This window comes from Tenrec ecaudatus, chromosome 13 (genome assembly GCF_050624435.1).
Source record: "Tenrec ecaudatus isolate mTenEca1 chromosome 13, mTenEca1.hap1, whole genome shotgun sequence".
Classification (NCBI taxonomy): domain Eukaryota; kingdom Metazoa; phylum Chordata; class Mammalia; order Afrosoricida; family Tenrecidae; genus Tenrec; species Tenrec ecaudatus.
In genome coordinates, this window is record NC_134542.1 from 4,064,197 (window position 1) to 4,089,418 (window position 25,222).

The following is a 25,222-nucleotide window of genomic DNA, read 5'->3' on the forward strand; positions in this document are numbered from 1 at the left end:
GTGCTTGTCCCCTTTCAGCAACTGTGGATCCTGCATTCCTTGGAGGGAATCATGCGCCTTGGCCTCCATCTTCTCCTTGGTCTAGCAGGTTCTCGGCACAGGGACCTCCAGATCCAGAGGATGCGCTCTGCTCCCAGCTCCTGTTTCTCAGTGGCTGTAAGTCCCTGCTGGTTTGGTTAATCTTTTTCTATCTCAAAAGAGATTGACTCAAGATACACCCTAATCTTGTCATGTGTAGCCTGCCTCGACAGGGACATAGAGGAGGCTCTCTACTCCCGTGATGAGTTACAGTCTTGGAAACCTGCAGGGACAGTTCTGCCCTGCCCATTAGGGTCGCCATGAGTCGGAAACAACACATGACAGGGAGTTTGGCATCTTATTAACAGAACGGCCTCTAATCCTGCCGAAATCCATCCTAGAGCTGAGGGTCCAGCGTGCAGAGGATGGTCACATAATGGATGGGATTCCATAGAGTGGACAATCGCTAGCAGCCCAGCTAAGGTGACACCTATCTTGGGAGGACACAGTGCCACTAGTAACACTCATGGGAACAGAGGTCAGGTTCTGGTTCATGCACTTCACGTGGATCCCAGAAAATAGTCCAGGACAGATCAGGAAGATGATTGTTGGAGTTCTTTCTTAGAAAAGAAAGGGCGGTGATATCACGTGCTGTCTCTTTAAACCCCAACCACGCCCGCTGTCCATTCCGATGCAGAATGACCCTATGCAGGAACCCTGATGGCCCAGTGGGTTACGTGTTGGGCGGATGGAAGTTTGGAGGTTCTACTCACCAGCCGCTCTTCAAGGGAAAGGTGAGATGGTCTTCTTCCGTAGAGATTTCTGCATTGGAAACTACCAGGTGGCTATGAGTCAGAGCCCACTAAACGGGAGCTGTGGTTCAGATATTATGTCAACTGGACACACTAGAGCCAGAGTTCAACCTGCCAATCAAGTGGTAGCTTAGTGATGCCTCCTGAGGAGTGGCCATCTTGTAAAGGTGATAAAAACTGGGAATGTCTGCTTCTGCCTCCCTGCCCACTGGGACTCTGCTGCCCACATGGAGGTCCCGTGTGGGCCACCCAACCCTGAGAGCTGTGGGTGTCCTGCTGTATTTCCACAGCCCTTGGATCCACACAACATTGCCTCTACCTGTCTGTGATCTTCTTGCTTCCTGACTCCCTTTTCTCCATCTCCAGCCTGCAGCTAAGTGAGTCTGAAGAGGACACTGCTGGCATCGGACTTGTGAAGTTGAGTTGGCCTGGAATAGAATGCCTTCTTGATATACAGCTCTTTCTTATACAGAGCTGAGGGTCACTGAGTTTGTTTCTCTAGACAACCCAGCCTAACACAGCGGTGGACTTGGACTTGGAATTGTGTGTGCATTAGCCGTGTCCTTGGGAAAGCTGGGCCTCTGCTGAAATGGACCTGGAAGAGCTTGTCTAACTGGACAGGCTGAAGGACAATGGCCCAGTGGTAGTGCTACAGAGAGAAGGGAGGCCAGAGGGCTTGAAGCCTTGCCTTGATTGAGAACCTGAGCGTGGTTCTCTGTAATCAGAGTTGGAGTGGGCGGGGCGGGGGGAAACCCCAAACTCACAGCAACCCTGTAGGATGGGGCAGAGCTGCCCCGTGATGAGTGTCCTAACTTACACAATCACAGACTGCCTCGGCTTTCTCCTGCAGAGTGGCTGGTGGGTTCACACTGCCACCCTTTCTGTTAGCAGCCACCACTGTAACCCATCGTGCCACCAACCGAATCAAAACCAAGTTCACTGCCATTGAGTCAATGACAACCCACAGCGACCCTATCAGCTACGGTAGAATTGCCTCTGTGGCTTCTGAGACATTAACTCGTCATGGGAGTAGAAAGCCTCATCTTTCTCCCAAGGAGCAGCTGGTGGTTTTGAACTGCTGGCCTTGCAGTGAGCAGCCCACCTCTAAACCACCGAGGCTCCCCGAGTACTGCACTAGGCCTTCTTATATTTTTTATTTTATTTTGTTGCTCTAAAGGTCACCGTCTTCTGGATGTAGGAAGACTGGAGAGTGGGTGCATGTGAATGGCGGCAAAGCATACGGACGGCGCCACGGATTACCAGAGGAAAAGGGCACCTGTCTTGGAGGGAATACAGTCAGAACACTCTAGAAGAAGCAAGGGAGGCGCGACTCTGCCCCACGTGCATCGGACATGCTGCAGCAGGACATGAGGCTCGGCAGAGCACGCACGCGGCAGGGGAAGGGGGACGGTCCTTGATGAGCTGATAGATCCGGTGGTTGGAACAATGGGCTCAAACATAACCACAATGATGAGTTGGAGGAAAAGAAACTTGATGGCACCTACCAACCACAACAAAGGTCACAAGACCGGCAGAGCAATCCTCGTTGCTCGCTCTCTTCCAGCTGGGCAGCACCGTCTGACTTGGTCCTTGGACAGTCTCCACCTCCCCCTTCAACGGAGCTGTTGGCCAGAAGGACTCAGGCTATGCAAATATTGATCTGCGGTGCCTGCTCGACAGGTAACCCCGGCTGCGTCCCCACTGGCAGGGCTCCGGTTTGTTCTCGCATCTACTACTCTCCTGTCGTCATCGTTGTTGTTGTTGTTGTTGTTACACACAGTCAGTTCTGACACACAGCATCTGCTGCACATCAGTCCCCATGCTAGCCCTCACGACAGGCGCTGTGTTGGAAACCACAGTACGGTCCCTCTCATGCAGGGGCTGACCATGCGTTACTGATCTTCCACTCCACCATGGGCGACATCGTCCTGCAGGGACTGAGCCCACCCATCACATGCGCATAGCATGCGAGACAAAGTCTTGCCCTCTCTTCTTCTTCGCGACATTCTGGCTGGCCTCCCTCCAACACAGATCCATCTTTCTTCTGACCGTCCACAACTATTCGGTACTTGTCACCAAGGCCATGAGGCACACGCATCGGTTCCTCTTTGCTCTTTATTCGGTATTCCTGTTCTGTTGGAAGCAGATCACCAGGGCCTTCTTCCTAGTCTGCCTCAGTCTGGAAGCTCCTCGAATCCTGCCCACACTGAGTATGTTAAGCTGGGTTATCTAAACGAATCCAGTGACCTTCATATAAGAAAGAACTGTATATCAACAAGCACATTGATATTGAGAAGCCAGCCCAGCCCAGGCCAACTCCAGTCCTTACGTCCGATGCTAGCCAGAGCCCCTTTCACCCTCACGCAGCTGCAGGCCAATGACGCAGAAAGGTGGTGTGAGATGCAGGAGATCCCGGCCCTGTCCTCAGGGACAGGCACAGAGTCCCAGTAAGCAGGCAGGGAAAGGGGCAGACAAAGAGCAGGGGAGTCCCCAGTGTCTCTCTTATAAAAAGGCCACACCTCCAGGAGGCGTCACCAGGCTGTGACCTGCTTGGCAGGTTGGACTCCATCCCTCCACAGGTGCAGGCTGACATCAGCTCGAGCTCAGTGGGCAGCACTGCGGATATCTGAAGTGCTGGTGGCATCAGCAGCAGCATACAGCCATCATAACACGACAAGTGGGGACCCCCCTTTGGGGTACACGTAAATCATGACTGCTCTAAGACTGTGCTGTGCTCGCCTTTCCCAGCTGACCCCTCTCCTATCTTGAGATGACAGAAATGCCGAGGAAGTGACCATGTGACACATCGCGTGCATGCTGACATTCTGTGACCATGAAGGCACACACACCCTATCCCCAATGGTAATTCCAGTGGACAGCGAGTTCGGGAGCGCTGAGACTGCCACTGGGCCCCAGAAACATTCAGTCCTGCAGCTGCCTCACCTCCATTCCTGCTAAGTGGTGATCTGCATCTCCTTGTTGTTTAAGCCACTGGACACCGGCCTTTCACAAGGTGCATTTGAACGCATGCTGACAACTGCATGCCTGCCGTTTCCTGAGGGCTGTCCGATTTGCCACCATCCATGAGGGTGTTAGGTTGGGTTCTCCGGAGATGCAAAACCACTGTTGTTTGTATCTGTCTGTCTGTAGAAAGAGATTTATGCCAAGCAATGGCTCACGCCGTTGTGGAAGTGGGTAAGCCCAATCCTGTTCAAGTCTGTGAATCAGCTATAAGCTGGAGGCTTCTCCTGACTGTGTGTAGCAGCAGAAGCTGATGAACAGGAACCGGGATGATGGAGCAGCAGGGGCACAGGCTGGTGCACGCAGAGAAAAGTGAATCTGAGATTGGCAGGCAACAGAACAGGACATCAAGAACCCAGTGCAGCACCCAGATGTAGTAGAAGGTGAAGGGCCAATGGCACTCAGCTCTGCCCTGGGTCTCTCTCTTATACAGAACCCACTCCCCAGATTCCTGTCCGCTCTGCTCTAAGCAGGGGTCTGAGTGGCTCCTATAGAAGGAGGGGAAGTCGAACTGAAGTGGACTTGGATGCTTCAGTGGGAAACAAGTCCATTTCCAACAAACCAACCAACGCCGGAAGTGTCATCAGGCTGCGACACAATTAATATGTTGATGTTGGGGGCCACCCTACCTTCACCCAGAAGGTCTAGTTGGCATAAATCATCACCACGAATGAGCCGAAAACCTCTTGAATCACACGGCCCCCACATCCCCCATGAGCAAAACCTTGGCAGGGCCAGCTTCACACTGAAGCCAACATCGAAAGGCTCCGTGGAGAAGCTGAGACGAGGCAGGCTCCTCCGTACTTTCCATGATGTCCAATACCCCCTCCAGGGTGTCTCTTGGTGTGATGTGTTCTCCATGAGCTTGTCCTGGAGCTCAGTGGAACCATTTGGTCCCAAGTCTGTCTCCTTTATTTTGGAAGCATTTCCTCATATCTTGGGGAGTTGCTGGGCAGGGGGGGAGTTGGGGGGGGGGCGGTGAGGGGGGAGGGGAAGGAAGAGCTCCAAATGCCGAGTCTCTTTTTCTGGGACATCAATGAACATTTTGCTAATTACTTAAAGATTTGAAACGTTTTGTTTATTTTTCCTTTCTCCCCACCCCCCGCCCCTCGCATCCCCTGTAATTGGTTTCAGCTTCTTCTCTTGGTCAGGAATTCAGCAGCCTGGTGCCAGGTCTGTTTCTTGATCTCTCCAACCCCGGTCCGTATCAGACAGCTTCTGATTCTCACCTGGCGTTCCCACTTCCTGTGTCATTTTTCCCTCCCTGTCTTATACAGAGGATTCAAAAGCTCTCGGGAAAATGCCATTTTCCTTTCATTCCATTTCCCCTGGAAGTCCTTGAAGCTCAACACCTGCCCCAGCCCCAGCCCCAGCCCATATTTGAATGAATGAATGATGTCCATGTATTGGTGGCCTGCCACCCTGTGTCCTGTGCAAGCAACTTGCTTCTGGTTTTTATTTGGCTCCATCTCTACCCCTGCCGGCACTGTCTCCAGACATCTTAAGTTAAGGGTGGGGATGTGTGACAGACAGGGCTTTCAATTTGGAGAGCCCGCAGAGGCAGTTCTACCCTGTCCCACAGGTCTCTATGAGTTGGCATCCACTCTATGGCAGGGAGTTTAGTTTGGGTTTGCAGTCAGGGTAGTAGATCACCGGTGTCCTTCTGATTCATATAGGACACTAGTTGCTCTTTCACCATCTTTTGTTGGCTCAAATACAGAGTGCAAAATGTCCCCTCCCCTCCCCACCCCCCTTCCCCTGGGCTCCCTTCTCACTGTCCCTGACTGAGCGGTAAGCTGGGGTCCTGCCTTTGCATCTATTTCCTCACAGATGAAGTACAGGGCCCTGGTGGCCCCCTGGTAGATCACACCTTGGGCTACTAGCCCAAGATCAGCTGTTCAAAACCACCAGCAGCTCTGCAGAAGAATGATGCGGGTTTCTACTATGGTCAAGATTGACAGTCTCTGAAGCCCACAGAGGCAGTTCTAGTCTGTCTTATAGGGTCGCCATGAGTCCGCATCGACTTGGAGGCAGTGCGTTTGGTTTGGGTTGGAAGGCCAAGTACCCATGGGGGGTGGGGGCTGCTCCACAGAAGCTGTACATGGAAACTCTGACCTCAGCTCTCCCTCCTGCAAGAGGTTCGGCTGAACTCTGCCACCGATCACCGTGCCCCGGGACAGAATGTCCTTTGTATCTGCTTCCTGTGGCTTCTGTAACAAACCACCACTGACCGGAGGCCTGAGAACACAGAGAAATCCTCTCACCCTGCTGGAGGGAGGCCAGAAGCTTGAAATCACTGCGCTGGGCCAACGCCAAGGCGGGGTGAGATACGCAGCCGTCCCTCATCAAGAGAGATCTTGTGCTGACATCACAGGGACCTCTGCCTCAGTCTTCATAGCCCCTCCCCCTCTGCGGGGACACGAGTTTGCAAGTCTGTTTCCCACCCTTGTTTTATCCCACCAACAGCTACTGTGCTGAGACGTGCGGGGTTCCTCATCCGCTCAGGCATTTTCTGGTCTGCCTTTCTTGTAGGGAAGCTGTGCACTGAGATGGCCGCCATGACAGGGGGGTTATCTGGTTTGGGGTTTGTTTCCTCTTCCCCGTGCTCTCCTCATGCATCAGTTGAGGTACGTCCCCACAGAAAGCGCAGGTTACCAAAGCCGCAATTGTCAAGCGTGGAGGGAGAAGGATGGACGCAACACTCAAGACCGCCTCGCTAACAAGCAAGCCCCACAAAGCAGGTCCTTACAGGTGCCACGCGCCCTGAGTCCACGTCATCTTCCCTCACAGCCACTCGGGCAGTCTGCACCTGCCACTGACCGCCCTGCCCACAGTGTGTGTGTGTGTGTGTGTGTGTCCGTGTGTGTTTTGGGGGCGCGGGGGTGGTGGTGGAAGCAACAGAAGACCGGGCCGAACTCCATCCCTGGTCCATGCATCTCACTCACAGGCATTACCTGTCTGTCTAACGGCAGGGGCCTGCTGGAACCCATGGGGCGTTCATATCAAGACAGACTTGGAAGAAAGGCCGGATCTCCACCTGAAAACCAGTCAGTGAAAACGCTGGCTTCTGATCGTTGTGGGGATGACTCGGGACCCGCCACGGGGTCGCCACGAGTGGGGTTCATTCCGCAGCAGCTAACAGCAATGGCTGTTCAGGAAAATTCTGCAAGAGAATGACTGTGACCCCACTTTACCGCTGAGATCTTGTCCCCGGCCCACAGAGCTGAGCGGGGACGAAGATGGAGCAAGCGTAAAGATGGTCTAGGGGAAATGGGCTGGGTGAGATAGGACGGGAGCCTGGGGATCTGGGCTCCGGGTTGTAAGGGTGGTCGTCCAGACACACAGCTCTGCTCCCTGGGAGGCTATGGCTCCTGAGAGCCAGTGGCTGCGAGTTCCCGCTGGCATCCTCGTTGCCATGGTAGCAGGGCCGCGCAGGCGTAGAGTGTGCAGCGAGGGGCAGGGGGAGGGCGGGGAGCTGCGCTCTGGAACGGGCCCAGCACTGCGCAAGCGCAGCGTCTCGTTGCTAAGGCCGCCTGGCTCTGCCAGTGACCAAAGTTAGGTCTGAGGGTTCCGGTCGTCCTGTCCAGGCGGGATAGGTGGGAACTCTCAGTGCTTACGCGCTCCGGGCTGGTGAGGCCCGCGGTGGCCTCTCCCTGGCTGGAAGTGAGGGTTCCCTGGCCCTGTCCTTGTCCCCAGAGCATCCCCCAACACCCGGTGCCCTTAGGGGTGCCGGATCTCTGCTGCGGCGCCCCGAGGCTCCGGAGCCACGCCACCGAGAGCAACCATGTCGAATGCGTAAGTGGGGAAAGGGGAGGGGCGAGGGGAGGGGAGCAACCAGCTCTTGTTCAGGCACCGTGAGCGTGGGGACCCCGCGGGGAGCCAGCGCTGCTCCTCCCTACTCATAGAAACTTCCCTCTCCCCTCTTTCCCCTGCTTCCTTCATCCTTCCACCTTCCTGGCAACTTCCTTGCAAGCCCTTAGGGAGGAGTTCTACCCTGTCCCTTTAGGGATCCTATGCGTGGTCCGGTTCACCTGGAGGGCAGTGGATTTTACCTGCTGCCAGTTCGTGAGTCAGCGGGTCTTTACCGGCTGGCAAGTCTCTTGTGGGCGCCATGGTGATAAGGATAGAGAACCGAGCCTGGAGGAACTAGAAGGTGCCCGACTTCCACAGAAGCTGTACATGGGCGGGTCTGGCCACAGTGCAACAGGTTTGGCTGAACTCTGCCACAGCTCACCGTGTCCTGGGAGGCATTTCCACTCGCTCAGGAGAGGATCGCATCGGGATGTCCTCAAGGTCCTGTACAAGAGACCACCAGGAAGGACCCCAAGACCATGGCCCTTAATCACCACTCACATCCTGGCGGAAAGTGGCAGGGGGAAGGAGTCCTGTTGGCCCTGGAAGGAGTCCAGTGAGGCTGCTAATTGCAAGATCTGCAGTTTGAAACCACCGGCTGCTCCTCCTCTGGAGAAAGACACTACCCCGTAGAGAGGACAGTCCAGAGACTCAGCTGCAGTTCTGCACTGCCTGTAGGGTCACTGGGTGAGTCAGCATCGACTGGATGGCAGGGAGTTGAGTTTGTTTTTTTGTTGGTGATGGTTTTTGTGTTTTGTTTTTAATGACATCAAAAGAGCTGCATTGATCCAACATGGAAGTTCATATTATGTGGTAGTTAATCTGGTGTCGATTTGGGACTGGAGAGGATTAAGAATGAAAGGGTGGAGTCTAGTCTGTCAATCAGGTCATAGCCAATGAGGGTTCTGTGTGGGCATAGTCTTCGCCTGAGGATTCTGGGAACCCTGTATTTCTTCCTTGGAGGCGGAAGACACCTCTCTCTCTCTGCTCACTCCCTTGGAGCCTATTGACAAGACTCACTCCCCTCGAGACGCTCTACTGACACATGGCCCTACCTGATAGACCCTTTGCCCTGGGAGCTGGAGAAGCCACAGGGAGACCCCTGCCGGCGCTGAGATGCTTACAACGCCACTGCATCCAAAGACTCCCTACCCGCTGACCTGTGATAGTCCTGCATTTGGCATCATTGCATGTGTTCCGTGAGTCTGAAGAGGACTTTATAGATTGGTATCAGACATATGGGCTATTATCGGACTCATGGGATTGGCCTGGACTGGGTCGGGATGCTTTCTTAATGTACAATTACCCTTTATATAAAACTCTCTCTTACTCATATGAGTTTCTATGGACTTGTTTCTCGAGTCTCCCCGGACTAGCGCGGAGTATTAGAAAGAAGGGGACATGGGCACAGGGAACGGGAAAGGTGCTGGCAACTGGAGGAGCCGAGACAGAATGCGTGCCTGCCGTGGAATGTGAACCCTCGCTAAACCTTCACTAACTTTCCATTTTACAAACAGCAGGAAATAGCAACAGTGTGGGTGAACGTGCTTGAACCAGAATGCCTCTTTGAATCCTCACAGCGTCTTGGTCATGCAGAAGCTGGTATATTGGTGTAGCGATTACTTGTGGGCCTAGGATCCCCATGGTCGGTGGTTCGAAACCAACAGCATCTCCCCAGGAGAAAGATGGGCCTTCTACTCCCACAAATAGTTACAATCTAAGAACCCACAGCACTGGCTGGAGGGCAATGAGTGTTGTGTGGTTATATGTTATTCCCAGGTGAGGAAACAAAGAAGCCAGATAGCTCACACGGGAGGAAGATGATGGCGGCACCGCACGATGCCTCCAGCCCACACGCTTGCTGCAGTCACCCCTGTTGTCTAGGCAAGAAAGTGGGAGCAAGGAGTTAAGGTCCTGCCAAGTGGGTGGGTGTGATGGGAGGCCAGCTCGGGGCATAAGTGTGAGGTGGCACCTGGGGCACAGACGTGAGAGCACCCAGCAGCTAAACCACAAAGGCAGGCTCTGAAAGCTCCCGGCTGTCTCCATGGGAGACAGATGAGACTGTCAGCATCCGGAAAGACTTACAGCCCCCATAGCCCCGGGCAGAGCTCGGGTCTATCCACTGGGCATTTCTGTTCAAGTCCAAGTTGGCGCAGACTCGGCAGTGGGTGGGGTTTTGAAGCACTTCTTAGCCAGCTGGCAGATGCATGCTCAGTGTGGAGGTGAGGAGAAGGGGTCTGTGTACGCAGTGTACACGTGAGAGCTGTTGGCTCGTGGGTGGAATCTGGGACCCATTGGGATGAGTGCGCACAGGACAGAGAGAAAGGGTCCAAGGTTTGAGAGGCTTAGTCAATGTGGGCATTGGAGACTGGAGAGAGGAGTCTGCAGCAGGGGAAGGCACAGGGGTGACGAGTCATGAGGAGAAAGGGGGAGTGTGGTGTGCTTCTAAAAGGAGGGGTGGTAAGCTCTGTCAGAAGAGCCGGGAAAACCGAGACCTACCTGTGGGATTTCACCATCTGGAGCTTCCAGTGCCCTTGCCAGGAGCTAGCTGGCTCGGGGAGCAAGGGATAAGCAAGGTTGCCCAGCATAAGCTGGTGGCTCAGTGTGCCAGGTGTTGGGCTGCTGGCAGGAAGGTTGGCAGTTGGATCCCACCAAGTGGCTCCTTGGAAGAATAACGTGGCAGTCTGCTGCCGGGAAGAGGCAGAGTACTGGAAGCCCACGGGGCCTTCTAGCCTGTCCCTTGGGGTCTGTGGGAGCTGGAGCCAGCTGGTCGGCTGTGGCTTGGTTTGGTGTCTGAGTCTCAACCTCCCTGATGGTTGCTAAGTTGATTCTGGTTCGTGGTGGCCCTGTATTCGGTGAGCGTGATCAGCTTTTCACAGCAATCAGTAACTGGTGGGAGGGGCAATGGAGGCAGGAGATGAATTTGTTTGGGGGCAAGGAAGCAGCAACAGGCTTGGCAGCTGAAGGGCAGCCCCTCTGCTTGGGTGGCTGGTGGGCAGAGGGAAAAGTGGGAAGGCGGGAAGGCAGGGACAAGAACTGCAGGCAAGAAGGCTCTTTTTGGTGTCCCCGTGCGGCCAGCAGAGGTCAGCATCTAGGAGGGGCAGAGCTGATACCAGCTGAAGAAATGAGGCTCAGAATTAGAGGTGCTGGGGGAGCGAAGGAGGGGAATCTGGGCTGACAATGCAAGGGACTCCAGGATGCAGCTCCACCCCAGCACTATGGGGACTCTGGGAGACCTGGACCCTCCACTAGCGGACACTGGGGAAAGTATGGAGGGAATCCAAGGGCAAATTGTCAACTTGAGGATATTAAGAGTGAAGGGGTGGAGTTTAGCCTGTCAATCAGGTCGCAGCTTGATGACCTCATTTGGAAGCTCTAAGGAGATAAATAGCTCACTGGAGGCCAGACCAACTCTCTCTGTTACACATTCCTGTGGACAAGTCACAAGGAGCTGTGCTGATGGAGCCAGAGCCCTGGAGCTGGAGGAGCCACGTGGAGACCCACATCTGCGCTGAGATGCTTCCACCACCCCTGAATCCACAAGACTTTCCACCCACTGGTCTGTGATCTTCCTCTATTTGGCATCATTGCATGTGTTGCATGAGTCTAAAGAGGAATTTATAGGCTGGTATCAGATATATGGGCTAATATCAAACTTATGGACTTGATCTGGACTGGGCTAGGATGCTTACTTAATATATAATTACTCTTTGATCTAAATCTCTTTTGTATACACATATGAGTATCTATGAATTTGTGTCTCTAGTCTACCCGGACTAACACACTAAGCTTCCCTCAGCTCCAGAAGACAGAGAGGATATTCTGGGGGCACAAAGGGAAGTGGGGTGAGGTCAGAGAAGTGCCAGATTGCATCAAGTGCTGAGGAGCAGGGGTAATCCTGCTTTGGCTAACCGGCCGACCTCAGAGAGATGGCGGGCCAGTCCCAGACCCCCGCAGGCAGGGCCAGCAGTGCCAGTGTGTGAGCGAGCCCCCGGTGTGGAGGAGGAGCACTGCCTGGGCATCTGTCACAGACACACAAGGGTGATGGAAACGTGACAGGTTGTGAGGATGACCACCGTGGGGCGCGTGCTGTTGGGAAAAGGGTGCCCACAGACTTTCTGGAACTTTCCACTGGTGAAGAGCAGATGCTCTGCCAAGCCCAGGGAATGGGGCGCAGGACAGCCAGCCCTGCTGGGCTTGTACTTCCCGTTAAGGTGCATGTTGCTTCTGAATGCTCAACCCACCCCCAGTTACAGGAGGACGGCCAAAGGACAGACAGAAGATCTGCTCTTTGTCAGCCATCACCGTCAGGCGTCTGCACTGCTCAGTCTGCATCTGAAACCCATCACGATTTGTGGATAGCGTCCTTGTCTGGGGTGAAGTACTGCCTTCTCTTTAGCGGTGCATTCAAAGCCTCAGGCGCACGCCCACAGCTGTCTCCCCCACCCCCGCACCCGGAGTGGGTCCTGGGACCCGTCCTTGAGGCTTTGAGGAAACAGAGACGCCAAGAGGTGAAGTGGCCTGGAGGAGACAGGTGCTGGTTCTTCAACCGCAAGCACCTGTGCTCTCCAAAGACATCTCGTCGTTCATGGGCGGGTCCTGTCCACAGAGCACCCTGTCCCAAAGGTCCGGAGCTGTCTTGCTCATCAGAGCCCCACTGTGTGGACTGGCCAGCTGCCCACGCACCCGCCCACTGGGGCACAGATAAGCAAGACGCTGCACATCCGTGCGGGGAAACATTGTCCGTCGGTAGAAAGAGTTGACAGCAGCGTGCAGCAAATGTCACACTCATAGCGCACACAGGCTTCCTGGTCGGATAGAGCTGGCCAGTCCTCAGGGACAGTGGCCCTCAGGTCACCCTTCAGGTGTGGAACTGTACCCACCCCTGGGATACACCTGGCAACCAAACACTATGCTTGCAGTTGTGGTTGCTAGGTGCCCTCTAGTCAGTTCTGACCCATAGCAACCCCTGCACAGCAGAAGGAAATACTGCTCCATCCTGTGCTGTCCGCACTCCTGGTCCTGTGTCCGAGCCTGCTGTTGCAGCCACTGTGTGAATCCATCTCGTCCAGGGCCGCCGCCTTTTTCGCTGCCCCTCTACGTTACCAAGCATGCTGTCCTTCTCCAGGGACTGGTCTCGCCTGTCGCTCTGTCCCAAGTACGTGAGATGAAATCTCCCATCCTTGCCTGTAAGGAGCCCTCTGGCCATACTTCTTCCACGACAGATTGGCTTGTTCGTTTGGCAGTCCCTGGTGACTTCAACATCCTTCTCCAGCACCATGGTTCAGCTGCATCGATTCTTCTTCCGTCTTCCTTATTCAGTGCCCAACTTTCACATGCACAGGATGCGATTGAAAATACCACGGCTTGGGTCAGGTGCACCTGAGTCCCCAAAGTTAGAGTAGATAGATGGGCTTTTCTGTGGCCGATGGTACCTGGGAGGAAGCTGCTCCTCATTGTGATCAGCATCTGCCCACAGACAGCTCAGGAGGCAGAGGAGGGCAGTGAAGGACAGACAGACAGGAGCTCCGAGGGAGTGGACAAAGGGCTATTCCATCCAAGGGACAGCAACCCAGGACACCATATAAGACTGTGCTCCCTGTGGAAAGGGACAACAATCGGCTCTGCCAGTGTACACCCCAAAACTCATGGCCATCGAAACCATTCTGACTCACAGTGACCCCACGGGACAGGGGACCCCTGCAGTTCCCGAGACTGTCACTCTTCACTGGAGTAGAAAGCCTCATCTTTCTCCCACAGAGCACTTGGTGGTTTTGAACTGTTGACCTTTCGGTTGGAGCCCAAGGATAACCCACTCTGCCATCAGTTGCTTTTAAATCAATTGGGACTCAGGGTCCCACACCTATGATCCACAGCATTTCCAGAGGCTGGATTTGTTTTGGTTGTTGTTTCACCAGATCACTAGGCCTTTCTTCTGAGGTTCCTCTGGCCAGACTGGGAGCTCCTAGATGCTAGGTCTGTTACAAGACGTTGGTCCACATTGCCCCAGGTCAGGGGTCAGTAAACTTTTGAGGCAGAAAAGCCCATCATGTTCCTCACAACAATTTAAAAATTATTCGAGAGCCAAAAAATCTACTTTTACAAACAAAATCGCCTTTATCTGGATAACATCCTTTAAAACCTCTCCAGTTTATTTCAGAGCCCTAGGTATGGCCTGGAAGAGCCACACAGGCTCTGTAGCCCAGGTGGGAGCAGGAATCTGCTCTACCCAAGACCACTTTCAGCTGCTACCATGCTCTGGAAGGAGTTGGGGTCTTGGTTGGAAAGGGTTCGTACAGTGGTGGAAGATGATGCTCTTTGACAGGTTAGAAGTTTTGAAATCTCTCAAGATGCCTTTAATATCTTACTGGCAATGCCACGCATCGGGCTGCCAACTACAGGGTGGGCAGTTTGAAACCACCAGCCGCTTCTCGGGACAAAGGAAAGGCTGTCTGCTCTGGTAATCAGCTAGAGTCTGGGAACCTTAGAGCACCAGTTCTGCCCTGAGTTAAAGTCAGAATGAACTCGAGGGCCGGGGTTTGTTTTTGGAGGCTTGTTTATAGATGATCAAAGATAGACTTTTAATAGTTCAAAATGGTATAAACATAGTATAAAACTTGTGTGCTTGATTCTCAAGAGTCGGCCGGCTTTGGATCCTCGTCTCTCAAAGCAGGAGATACTCATTCCCATCTCCGGGATCCTCCTCGTCAACGGGGTGTTGGGTCTTCAATACCAGCAGTCCCCAGTTGGTCCTGGGAGTGGGCTTGCTTATTTGAGTCCTGATTTTTCTCCCCATGTGGCTTTTGTGATTTGTGACTGTGGCTTGCCACGTTGCTACACACATTTGCTGATGGGGCTTCTTCCTGATGGATTTCCCAGGAACCACTAGTCCCAAGCAATGGCCCTGAAGCTTCTTTTCCATTAACTCCTCTCTGATTTCCTGTCTTCTTGTGCCTGTTCCATGAGGGTGTATGTCTAGTCCTTGTACATCAACTTCTCTTATGTGAGGGGGCTTCCAAAAAGCTGGAAGGAAAATGGAATTGAAAGAAGATGGAATTTTCCCAGGAATCCTGTGAAGCCCCTCGTATCTGCCTCGTCCCTGGGACCTGAGTTTGGAGATCACATTTCCAGTAGTTTTATGCCCTGCCTCTCCCCATCTGCTTAGGACGTTCTTGTGCCTCAGTGGGTTGTGCATTGGGCTGCTAGCCTCAAGGTCAGCAGTTTGAAACCCCCGGCAGGTTCTTGGGAGAAAGACCAGGCTTTGTAAAGAGTGACTGTCTCAGAAGCCCAGAGTGGGCAGACCTACCCCGTCCTGCGTCAGGATGGTCTCCATGGTAGGGAGGATGCCTTTCTGTCTCTCTCCTCTTCTCCCGCTGGGCTTTCAGGGCTTACATTTCTGGTGATTCTTCCCTGGAAACATTCCGGGTCCCTGGCTTTTAGCATTTTGAAAGCATCGTCTTCTCTGACTTGGGGTCATGGAGAGGGGGTTTTTCTTCTGGAATGCAGCTTCGAGCTAAGATTCACTGAGCCCCTTGGCATCTGGGGGATAATTTATGGGGTACCGTTGTTCTCGGGCTGTGTGAAGTCAAGCGTTCCTTTCGGTTGAGCTCACATTCCCAGCTTGACCCATCCTTGGCCAGAGGCATCGGGCCTTTTGATCTGGGGCCCCGCGTGGTTCTCTCTGTGGAGCTTCGGACCCCAGCTTCGAAACAAAACCCACCATACCCTTCTGCTCCAGTGCTGCCCTGTCAGGTGGTGGCCTCACCCTGTAGTGAGCCCTCCGTTTTTGCCCCTTCCATGTTCCTGGTGACCAGAATGGGGCGGTGGGGGGGAGGGGTGTCTCTGCCCCTCCTCGGAGTTAGGAGCCTGGGCTTTGCTCACAAGGAGCGTGCTCAGAGTTTTAACCCTTCATGAGGTTGCAGGACTACTTCATGCTATGTGACGCCACCCAGGTTACCCTGTGACGGGAACATAAAACGGTGACAGGACACACTTTTATGATGAGGGGACACTGGTCCCTTATCATACAGAGGACGTTGCCTCCTCTGATCCTCTTCTGTGGTCATTGCCCTTCCTTCTCAGCTGTATGTCCCTCCCATGCGCATAACAAACGGAATTGCTAGAAGATTCCAGGTGGTCTGAATGGGTGGAAGACGTTGCTTTTCCCTCCTATCTGTGATGTTGATGTGTGTGGAGGGGGCTCCTGGCAACCAGCCTTGGTCTTTAGCCACTGGTCCTCCAAGGGCTGAAGATGCCCAGTGCTCAATGGAATTAAATCTCTTTGGTGCCGCTGAGTCAGAACCTACTGAGGGGCAGTTGGTAAGTTGGGTTTGGGATTTAGAGGACAATACTCTCTGTTGAAATAAAATGGGCCATCAGAGCCATCAGGAGGCCTGGTGGGGGAGTGGTGATGTGTGGGGCTCTGACCTGCGAGGTCAGCCGTTCAAAACCCCCAGCCACTCTTTGAGGATAAAGGCAGGGCTTTCTATTCCGGTCACAGTGACAGTCTCAGAAACCCCAAGGGGCAGTTCTGCCCAGTCCCGGAGGGTCCCTGTGAGTCCGTATCCACTCGATGGCAGTGAGTTGGGTGAGCAGAGCCCTGTGTGCTTGCAAGCACCCTGTTAGCCTCAGGGAGCCCTGTGGAGGCAGCAGGGATAGTGTGCCCTGAGGCCAGATCCCCACCCCAACACAGTGGAGCACTGGGGCGTGAGAAGAGTTTGGGGGTGGTATCATCCCTTGCATTCACGCCACATGGTTTATCATCACCCCTCCCCCACGTTCTTCCTGACAAGCAAAGTCCTTGTTGCCTTTTGAGAAGACACTGAATCATGGTGGCTGCCTCGGTTCTCAAGGTCCTGACCTTCAGCATGCTGAGCTCCAGGGCCCATGACCTGAATCATCGATTTTCCAGCTGCCAGTGGAGCTCTGAACCCTTTGTACCCCAGGGGAACCCCTTGAAGAATAATCACCTCTGCCATCGAGACACTCTGACTTATGTACCTGTGGGTCAGAGGAGACTGCTCCTGGGGCTTCCCGAGGTCGTACATCTTTCCCTGAGAAGCAACTAATGGGCTTTGAACCTCCGACCTTGCCGTTAGGAGCCCAACATTCAGCACACTGTGCCAACAGGGTTCCTTCAGATGAACAGTGTAAAACACGAAATAATAAAAACAATATATAATTGACCAAGGATTCACAAGGGGGGTGGAGAGAGGGGAAAAAAGAGGAGCTGATTTCAAGGGGTCAAGCAGAAAATGTTTTGGAAATGATGATGGCAACCTATGTACAAATATGCTTTATATAATTGATGTAAGGATGGTTATAAGAGCTGTAAGAGCCCCCAATAAAACGATTTTAAAAAAAAGAGGTCAACTCTGGTGGTGACCAGGGGGAGGAGGGGAGAGGGATGAGAGAGGAAGCAATTGGCTTGAGGGTGGACGGGTGTTAAATCTGGACAAGGGGAAAATATTGCGAGAGAGAGAAAGAAGGTGGGTGGCTGAGTGGTGGGACAGCTCAGGGCACACTGTTGGGAGGTTTGCTAAGCGGTTTCACTTGTTGAAGGCAAACACAATGATCTGATACGTAAATCTGCACCCAATTTGCAAAAGAAGTTATCCTGGTGGTGCCATGTACCAGAGAGTGAAACCCAGTCCGTCCTGCGCCACCTCACAGTGGTCGTAATGTTGGAGCCTACTGCAGCAGCCATGGGGTCCATCCATCTCATGGAGGATCCTCTACTTGATCAAGCATGATGACCTTCTCCGGGGACCGTGTCTGTGTTAGTCCGGGTAGACCTGAGAAACAAATCCAGAGACACTCATATATATGTAACAGAGGGCTTTATAGCAAAGAGTAATTGTATATTAAGAAAATATCCTGGCCCAGTCCAGATCAAGTCCGTAGCTTCCATATTAGCGCATGTGTCGAATACTAGTCTACACATTTTTCTACAGACATACATAATACATGCAATGGTGCCGAGTGCAAGAAGATCACAGGCCAGTGAGTAGTAGTGGGTGGAAAGTCCTGTGGATCCAGCTCAGTGCTGGCGTGGGTCTCCACTTGGCTCCTCTAGCTCCAGGGCTCAGGCTCCATCAGCGGAGCTCCATGTGGCTTGTCAGAAGGAAGAGGAAGCAGAGAGTGTGTGTCCTGCCTCCAGGGAAGAGTTCCCAGAATCCTCAGGAGAAGGCCATGCCCACACAGAGGCCTCATTGGCTATGACCTGATTGACAGGCCCCACCCCTTCACTCAAGTTGGCAGGAGGTCATGGAACTGCCTCAATGTCTAAAGTCCGTGAGACAAAGTCTCTCCAACCTCACTCCTCAGGAGCGTCGAGACTGTACTTCCAACCAGATCCAGTTGTTCCTTTTTCTGGCAGCCCAGGGTACCGTCAATATTCCTCACCAGTGTCACAAACTAAACCCACCGCTCTTCTCAGGTCTTCCTTGTGGAATGGCCTTAGGGCTGTGAGAGAATGCAGTGAGGGCTGAGAGCTGCCCCCTCAGAGCCAGACCGCTTCGGTGTGACCCATGCAGCTTCGGCAACCACGAACTCCTTCCTGCCCGGTTTTCTTCTTGTTTTCATCAGCCAACTGGACCAAGGATCGTAAGACTCCACAGAACGAAGAGGACAGTGACCACTGCAGAGGGTGACTGTGAGGGGCGTGGGCGTGAGCACATGCAAAGTGCTTGGCGCGCTTGGGTGCCCCACCCAAACCCACTGCCCTCCAGTCCGTGCCAGCCCACAGTGGCCCCGGGACCCAGAGAAAGCGCCCTGTGGGTTTCCGAAGCTGTCATCTTTTAATTTTTAAAGAACTTTTATTAGATCATCAGCCACTAGTTTCCATCCACCTGGACCGTCTGTAGGTTTTTGAAAGTGGTGACGGGTGCGTAGGTAACCAATGTACAGCACCCGTTTGGGAAACTTCATCCTCGGTACGTCTCCCGGACAACTGTACACGGAGACGGTTCGGGGCGTTCCTGATGCCTTTGGCCTAGACAGCTTTGCCGAGCCTGGTGTCCATTCATCCACCTCCTTCCTGGCAAACTTCCAGGTCTCCTGGAGGGCCCGAGGGGCACGTTCCTTGCGCTTGTGGACGATGATGGCGTCCCTTGGGTTAGGACGCTGAACAGCCCTCTTTGCGTAGTGCTGGATTAGCCTGGGAAGACCGAAGGTGTCTCTTCACAGAAACACAGGCCATATCGCTCTCCTACAGAGCAGATGGTGGCACAGAACTACGCACCCTCCAGTCCTCAGCTCAGCTCTGCACCCACTGGGACGCCGTAGTCTGACATCATTGTCATCGTCATCACGGCCACCGTCTGTGCTGCAGAGCAATCTTCCCGTGAATGCAGACTCCCCACTCAGGGCCAGGAAGATAAGAGTCTCCCATGTCCACTGGAAGCACGCCAGACACACCCTCTCACTGCCACACGTCAACTCCAGCTCAGAGCAATCCCATAGGACAGGGTGAAACCATCCCATGGGCTTCCCAGACTGTAACTCTTTACGGGAGTAGAAAGCCTCATCTTTCTCTCTCAGAGAGGCTGGTGGTTTCGAACTGCTGACCTCGCGGTTAGCAGCCCAACACATAACCACTGCGCCACCGGGGCCCCCAAGCACATAATGATGATACCTAAAAGATATTTTTTTTTCGTGTGTGTGTGTGTGTGTGCGCGCGCGCGCAAGGTGTTCCTAGAGCTGCCAAGTGTTTCCTAAGAACACCTCCCACCCCTAAAAGATATTTTAAAACAAAAACGCAAGTTCAATACCTCTCTGGGCCAGACATGGAGTGGCAAACCTCGGTGGCCAGCAGCAGCTCACCCAGAGACCTCCCGGGGTGCTGGCCCAGAAGCAGGCAGGGTGTGAGCCGACCCTGTGAGAGGGAAGAGCCAGCTCCGCTGCTCTGTTCCGTGGTGAGACGCAGCTTCTTAGGGCTAAAAGGCAAGCTCCAAGATGCCTGTGTACACAAAGCATTCAGAGGCACTGCCTGTCACGTTGTAAAAAGCTCTCAAAGGAGAATCCAGGATGAGAACCAGCCAAGCACATGAAGGGGCGAGGAAAGAGGAGCCACAGTCCACAGGGACTGTCCACGTGCTCTCAGGCATAGGCCCACGGAGACCGGGAGAGGCCACTCCTTGTCACTTGAACGGATTGGATCGGGGGTGGGGATTGGGTGGCCACAGATTTGTAGGTCGGTTCAGAGACTGGACTCAGACCCACAGCCATCAAGATTCAAACCCTGGGCCCACAGCAGGGGAGCTTGACCATCCACTTGTGCAGGAACAGTGGAGTGGAGCAGGTTCCGGGCTGGACTGCTAAAGGCGGGCAGTGCAAACCCATCAGCCACTGCTGGGTGCGAGAAACACGAGGCTGTCCGTGCGCATCAGGACTTATCACTTGGAAGCCCAGAGGGGCAGCTGTCTGTCCTAGAGTCGCAGTGAGTCATCATGGGAGTGGGTTTAGTTGGGGGGAGGGTTGATTCAATTGGAGTGTTGTTTTAGTTTTGTCTTTAACGGACTTGTCTGTCACTAAAGACTCTACGGCCACTTCCGTTGTAGCTGTCCTCCTCTCAGACCCACTCAGCCGAATGCTCACACCTGCGGGCTAAGGAATGTGGAGGGAGGTGAAGGCTCGGACCCTTCTTCCTTTTTAAATACTTTAACCGTATATTTCTTTGTTTAGGTTTTTAAAGAAACACTTATTCTGTGCAGCTGCACACCCAGCTCATCAAATCAAATCAGTAACCATATCCCCTGAAAAACCCCATCGACCAAAACCCTAACTCACCGCCATTGAGTCAGTTCAGACTCATGGTGGCCGCGCAGGACAGGGAGAGTTGCCCATGAGTTTCCAAGGTGGTCACTCTTGGCGGGAGTAGAAAGCCCCTTCCTTCTCCTGCAGAGTGGCTTCCAACTGCTGCCCTTGCCGCTACGCCACCAGACTCCACTCCAACCCCCCACCAGTGTGTGTGTGTGTGTGTGTGTGTGTGTGTGTGTGTGTGTGTGTTGGCTTGTTTTCCCTCCCACCCTCCCTCCTTCCATAATTTCCTGTTCCTCCCCCCTCCCTCTCCTCCATGTGACCTACTCCAGGTCTTCAAAGTTTTACCCTTCGGTGTGAAAATGGATGTTGTTTTTCTTAGTTGTTCCTTAGAACAATGGCACCATCAAACATTTCTAGGACCGACTAACGTGGCTAAGCATAGGGTCTCTCCGTCTGTGGTGCTGGATAGTCACCCTTGTTTCAAAGGGTGCCGAAGATTCCATTGTAGGAAATGCAGTTGTTTTTATTTGTTTGATTTTGGACATGAGTAAGTCACTCAGGACCGAAAGGCTCTGTTTTATTGCCTCCCCACCCCTTACTTATGGTGCCCAGCAGATCTGAAGGCCGAGGGAACTGCCTCCACTTTGAACCTCCGTGTCACATTCTGGTCACTCTCAACATATGCCAGACCGCGCTCATCACGCGGTCACCAGCATCACAGGCGCTGCCCAGTGTCCTCGGAGCTGGTCTGGGCACTGAGACCCCCACCAAAGCACTTGTGTGGCCCCTTGACCTAAAACCCATGGTGTCTCAGAACCCTGGTGGCGCTGAGGGGTAAGCGCCAGGCTACTAACTGCAGGGCTGGCAGTTCAGACCCAGCAGCTGCTGGAAGCTTCTCCTAATGACTTACATTCCTGGAGACCCACCGCAGCACACCCACCCTGCCCCGCAAGGCGCAAAGAGTCGGCTGTGGCTTATGGGCCAGGGCGGGGCGTGTTTGCTTGCAGGTATAGTGGGGAGGGACTTCATCTCAATTGAGCAAAGGGCTCTTCCAAGGATGGGTCATGCCTTCCAAGCCGAAAATCACTGTCAGACCTGCAGGGTGACCGATGACATCAGGGCGGTATCAATGTGGTTAGAACAGGGTCGGGGACAGCATATACCGGGGGTGAAGGCCAGAAGGCAGGATGGAACAGGGAACAAAAGTGAGTGTATATTTTAAACCACGGCCACGGGGTCAATTTCGACGCATAGGGACCTTATAGCAGCCGGGTACCCATTGATAACAGGTGGATTTGAACTGCTGACCTCGCAGTTAACCCACTGTGCCACCAAGGATTGTTTTCGGTTTGGCAGCCAATGCTAGGAAACAAAATGTGTATTAGGCATTGAATGGAGAACCAGCCTGCTCTGCGATCTTTCACCTGTCCTGGTACCCAAACCAAACACACTGCCATGGAGTCAGTTCCAGCTCTGAGTGCCCCACAGCGTGTCTGAGGCTGTGCACCATTAAAGGAGCAGACAGCCTCCTCTTTCTCCGGCAGAGGGGCTGGTGGGTTTGAATTGCTGGCCTTGCTGTAAGCAGCCCTACTAATAATGGTGGGGGATCCTATCCAAACAGTCCAGGTCACCAAAACAGCACCTGAATGGTCGAAAGAACCCCACGCCCACGCAGGCAAGACTCTCAACTCACCTTGATGGTGTGTTCTGTCTGTGTTGGGACGCCAGGGCTCCAGCCTCGTGCCAGGTAAAACCATGCTCACCTACCATGCTGTGTGTCTCTCCGCAGAACATACAACAAGATATGGCACGAGACCCAAGACTCCCTCGACTCTCTGCTGGACAAGGAGTCTCAGAACATGGCCGAGCCCCACAAGAACCGGGTCTTCATCTTCGACATGCTGGCCACCTTCTACATCAAGTACGTGCAGATCTTCCGGAAGCTGGAGAACGTCTACGACCAGATGGTCCACCCGCAGAAACGGCTCCTCATCCGGAAAATGCTGGACGGGGTGATGGGCCGCATCCTGGAGCTGAAGAACGAGATGGTCGAGCTGGAGCTGACCGAGTTCCACTACTTCGACAGCATTCTGCCGGACCTGAAGTTGGCTCCTGTAAGCTTCCCTCGCCTTCTCTATCCCTCTTCTGTCCTGCCTTCTGCCCTTCCCTCCTTGTTTCTTTCTGGTTCAAATCAGGAGGTAGACCTGTAGCCAATAGTCTAAAGACCTTCTAGACAGACAGACAGACAGACAGACCAGTTGTTTGATACTAACAATCGAACACAGCCCTTCCGTTCCCCCGTATCATCTTGTCCTTGACCAAGGGTGGGTTCCCCTTAGCGCTTGGGATATGGGGCTCCTTTCATAGACCTTGGGAAGCCCTGAAACTGTGCTACTGCCAGGTCAGTGGTTCAAACCCACTGGCTGCTCCTTGGGACAGAGATGTCTGCTCCAGTAAAGATCGACTGGCCTCGGGCACACTGTAGCATCACTGTCAGTCAGAATGGACTGAGGACAGTGGGGCTGGTGTTGGGCACAGAGGTCACTGCCATTTGCATGGACATCAGGGCACATACCCAGGCCTGATGGCCGTGTCACTTCGGGGACACCCGGTTCATATAAATCCCACAGTTCCCAGCCGCAGTGCCCCTGCTGGTTCCATGGGTACTCACTCTCAGGTCTTTATTCCTTGCCATCCTGAGGATGAGATGAGTGGTCTGTGGACCTCTGTGGCCTGGTCTGCAGATGGTGTGTCGTCTCCTTTGACGTGCACTGCTGGTGAGCATCATGGGGATGCATGGCTGTGGGCACTGGAGCCTCGGTGCTCTGGAGCCCCCACCCCACCCCTGCTGGCCCCTGGAGGCACAGCACCCTCCTGCCCAGATACCCTGGGTCTCTCCCAGCTCTCTGTCCATCCATCTGTCTGGGTCTCTCAGGAGCAATTGGCCACCCCATTTCTGCGTCATAGATCTTTGGCCCAGCTTAAAAAGGACATTTCTCTGAAACACACTAAGAAGCAGAACATGTCACATAAGTGTTCGTTTAAAGCAAAGATCTGCACAGTTCAATCCCTGGCTGCTCCTGCCTGAGCTATTTATTATATTAAGTAAGCTAAGGTCGTGGAGTTGTTTCTACAACTTCCTTCAGCAGTTGGTTGCGTCAAACCGTTTATCTAGAGAAACAAATGCAGTGACACTCATATGTATTTAGATGCGTATCAGTTCATATGAAAGAACTTTATATCAATAAGTAATTTTCTATCAAGAAGGCGTTGCAAAAAAAAATCATAGCATTGTGAATGAGGGGGAGTACGAGGTGGGGGCCCAGGGGCCATCTGTGGGAGATTGGACATCCCCTTGCAGAAGGGCTGCGGGGAGGAAATGAGCCAGTCAGGGTGCTGTGTAGCAATGATGAAACATACAATTTTCCTCTAGTTCTTGAATGCTTCCTCCCCCTCAGTATCATGATCCCAATTCTACCTTACAAATCCGGCTGGACCGGAGGATGTACACTGGCACAGATAGGAAATGGAAATACAGGGAATCCAGGACAGATGAACCCATCAGGACCAGTGGTGAGAGTGGTGATACCAGAAGGGTAGAGGGAAGGTGGGGTAGAAAGTGGGAACAGATTACAGGGATCTACATATGGCCTCCTCCCTGGGGGACAGATAGCAGAGAAGTGGGTGGAGAGAGACGTCAGATATGACAAAATAATAGTAATTTATAAATTATCAAGAACTCATGGGGGATGGGGGAGCGGGGAGGGAGGGGAAAACATGAGGAGCTGATACCAAGGGCTCAAGTATAAAGCAAATGTTTTGAGAATGATGATGACAAAAAATGTACAAATGTGCTTGACACAATGGATGGCTGGATGGATTGTGATAAAAGTTGTACGGGCCCCCAATAGAATGATTTTTAAAAAAGAAGAAGAAGGCATTGTAATGAAGAGATCACTGAAGATAAGGTGCTCCAGCAAAGTGTGGTGAAGAAAGCAGATGGTGCCCGGCTATCCATTGGAATAGTGTCTGGGGTCTTAAACGCTTGTATGCACACAAGCAGCCATCTAAGAGAGGAGTCAATTAAGTCCACATTGAAGAAAGCACACCAGCCTGTGTGATCCAAAGATGAAGTTTTTAAAATCCAACTATAATGAAGAGATAAGTACCAGAGCATAAATTGTGAACACCCAATTTGTAGGGAGCCATGGAGCCCAAAATCCATCTGCAGAGTATCTAGTCAGATTAAGCATCTGGAAGCTCCGCTCTAGCCACAGGCAAGGGCCTCAGACAACTCTCCTATCAGACAACCATTCCTGTAAACTTGATTGTGGTGCATTGAACCACGGCACAGTGTGATCACCTGGTCAGCGACCTCCCTCTTGACCAACCTGACTTTGTTCTAGGCTTAAATATTTCTCGCTTGTCCCACAACAGAAATTTCTTCTCTGGCTTTTTGACTAGTACCTGTGGTCTTTTCTTTCTTTCTCTTTACTTTTAATCTTTCTATAATTATTCTTTTCTTTTTTCTGTTTCGCTTTGCTTGGGTGCTTTCCTGTTTCTGTTGGGTTCCCCAGTTTGCAACGCACAGAGGGAGCGGGTGCACAGAGATGTAGCTGCTGCAGCGGCTCATGGGGGAGGGGGAGGGGGAGTCTGCATCAAACAATGGATGCAGGGATGGGGAAGGAGCGCAGGAGCTGGCTTGACGATGCGCCTCTTTGTGGCCGTGACTTGACTGTGGAGGCTGTGCTATGTGA

At 53.1% G+C, this 25,222-nt stretch overlaps 1 protein-coding gene across 1 annotated transcript in view; it reads left to right on the forward strand.

Moving 5' to 3' along the window:
- Positions 1-25,222, forward strand: part of DRC11 (dynein regulatory complex subunit 11) — a 166,435-nt gene that overhangs the window by 43,209 nt on the left and 98,004 nt on the right. The window contains exon 3 of the mRNA XM_075530131.1: positions 22,255-22,579. Within this exon, the coding sequence (XP_075386246.1) occupies positions 22,255-22,579 (325 nt within the window). The remainder of the gene's footprint in view (positions 1-22,254; positions 22,580-25,222) is intronic.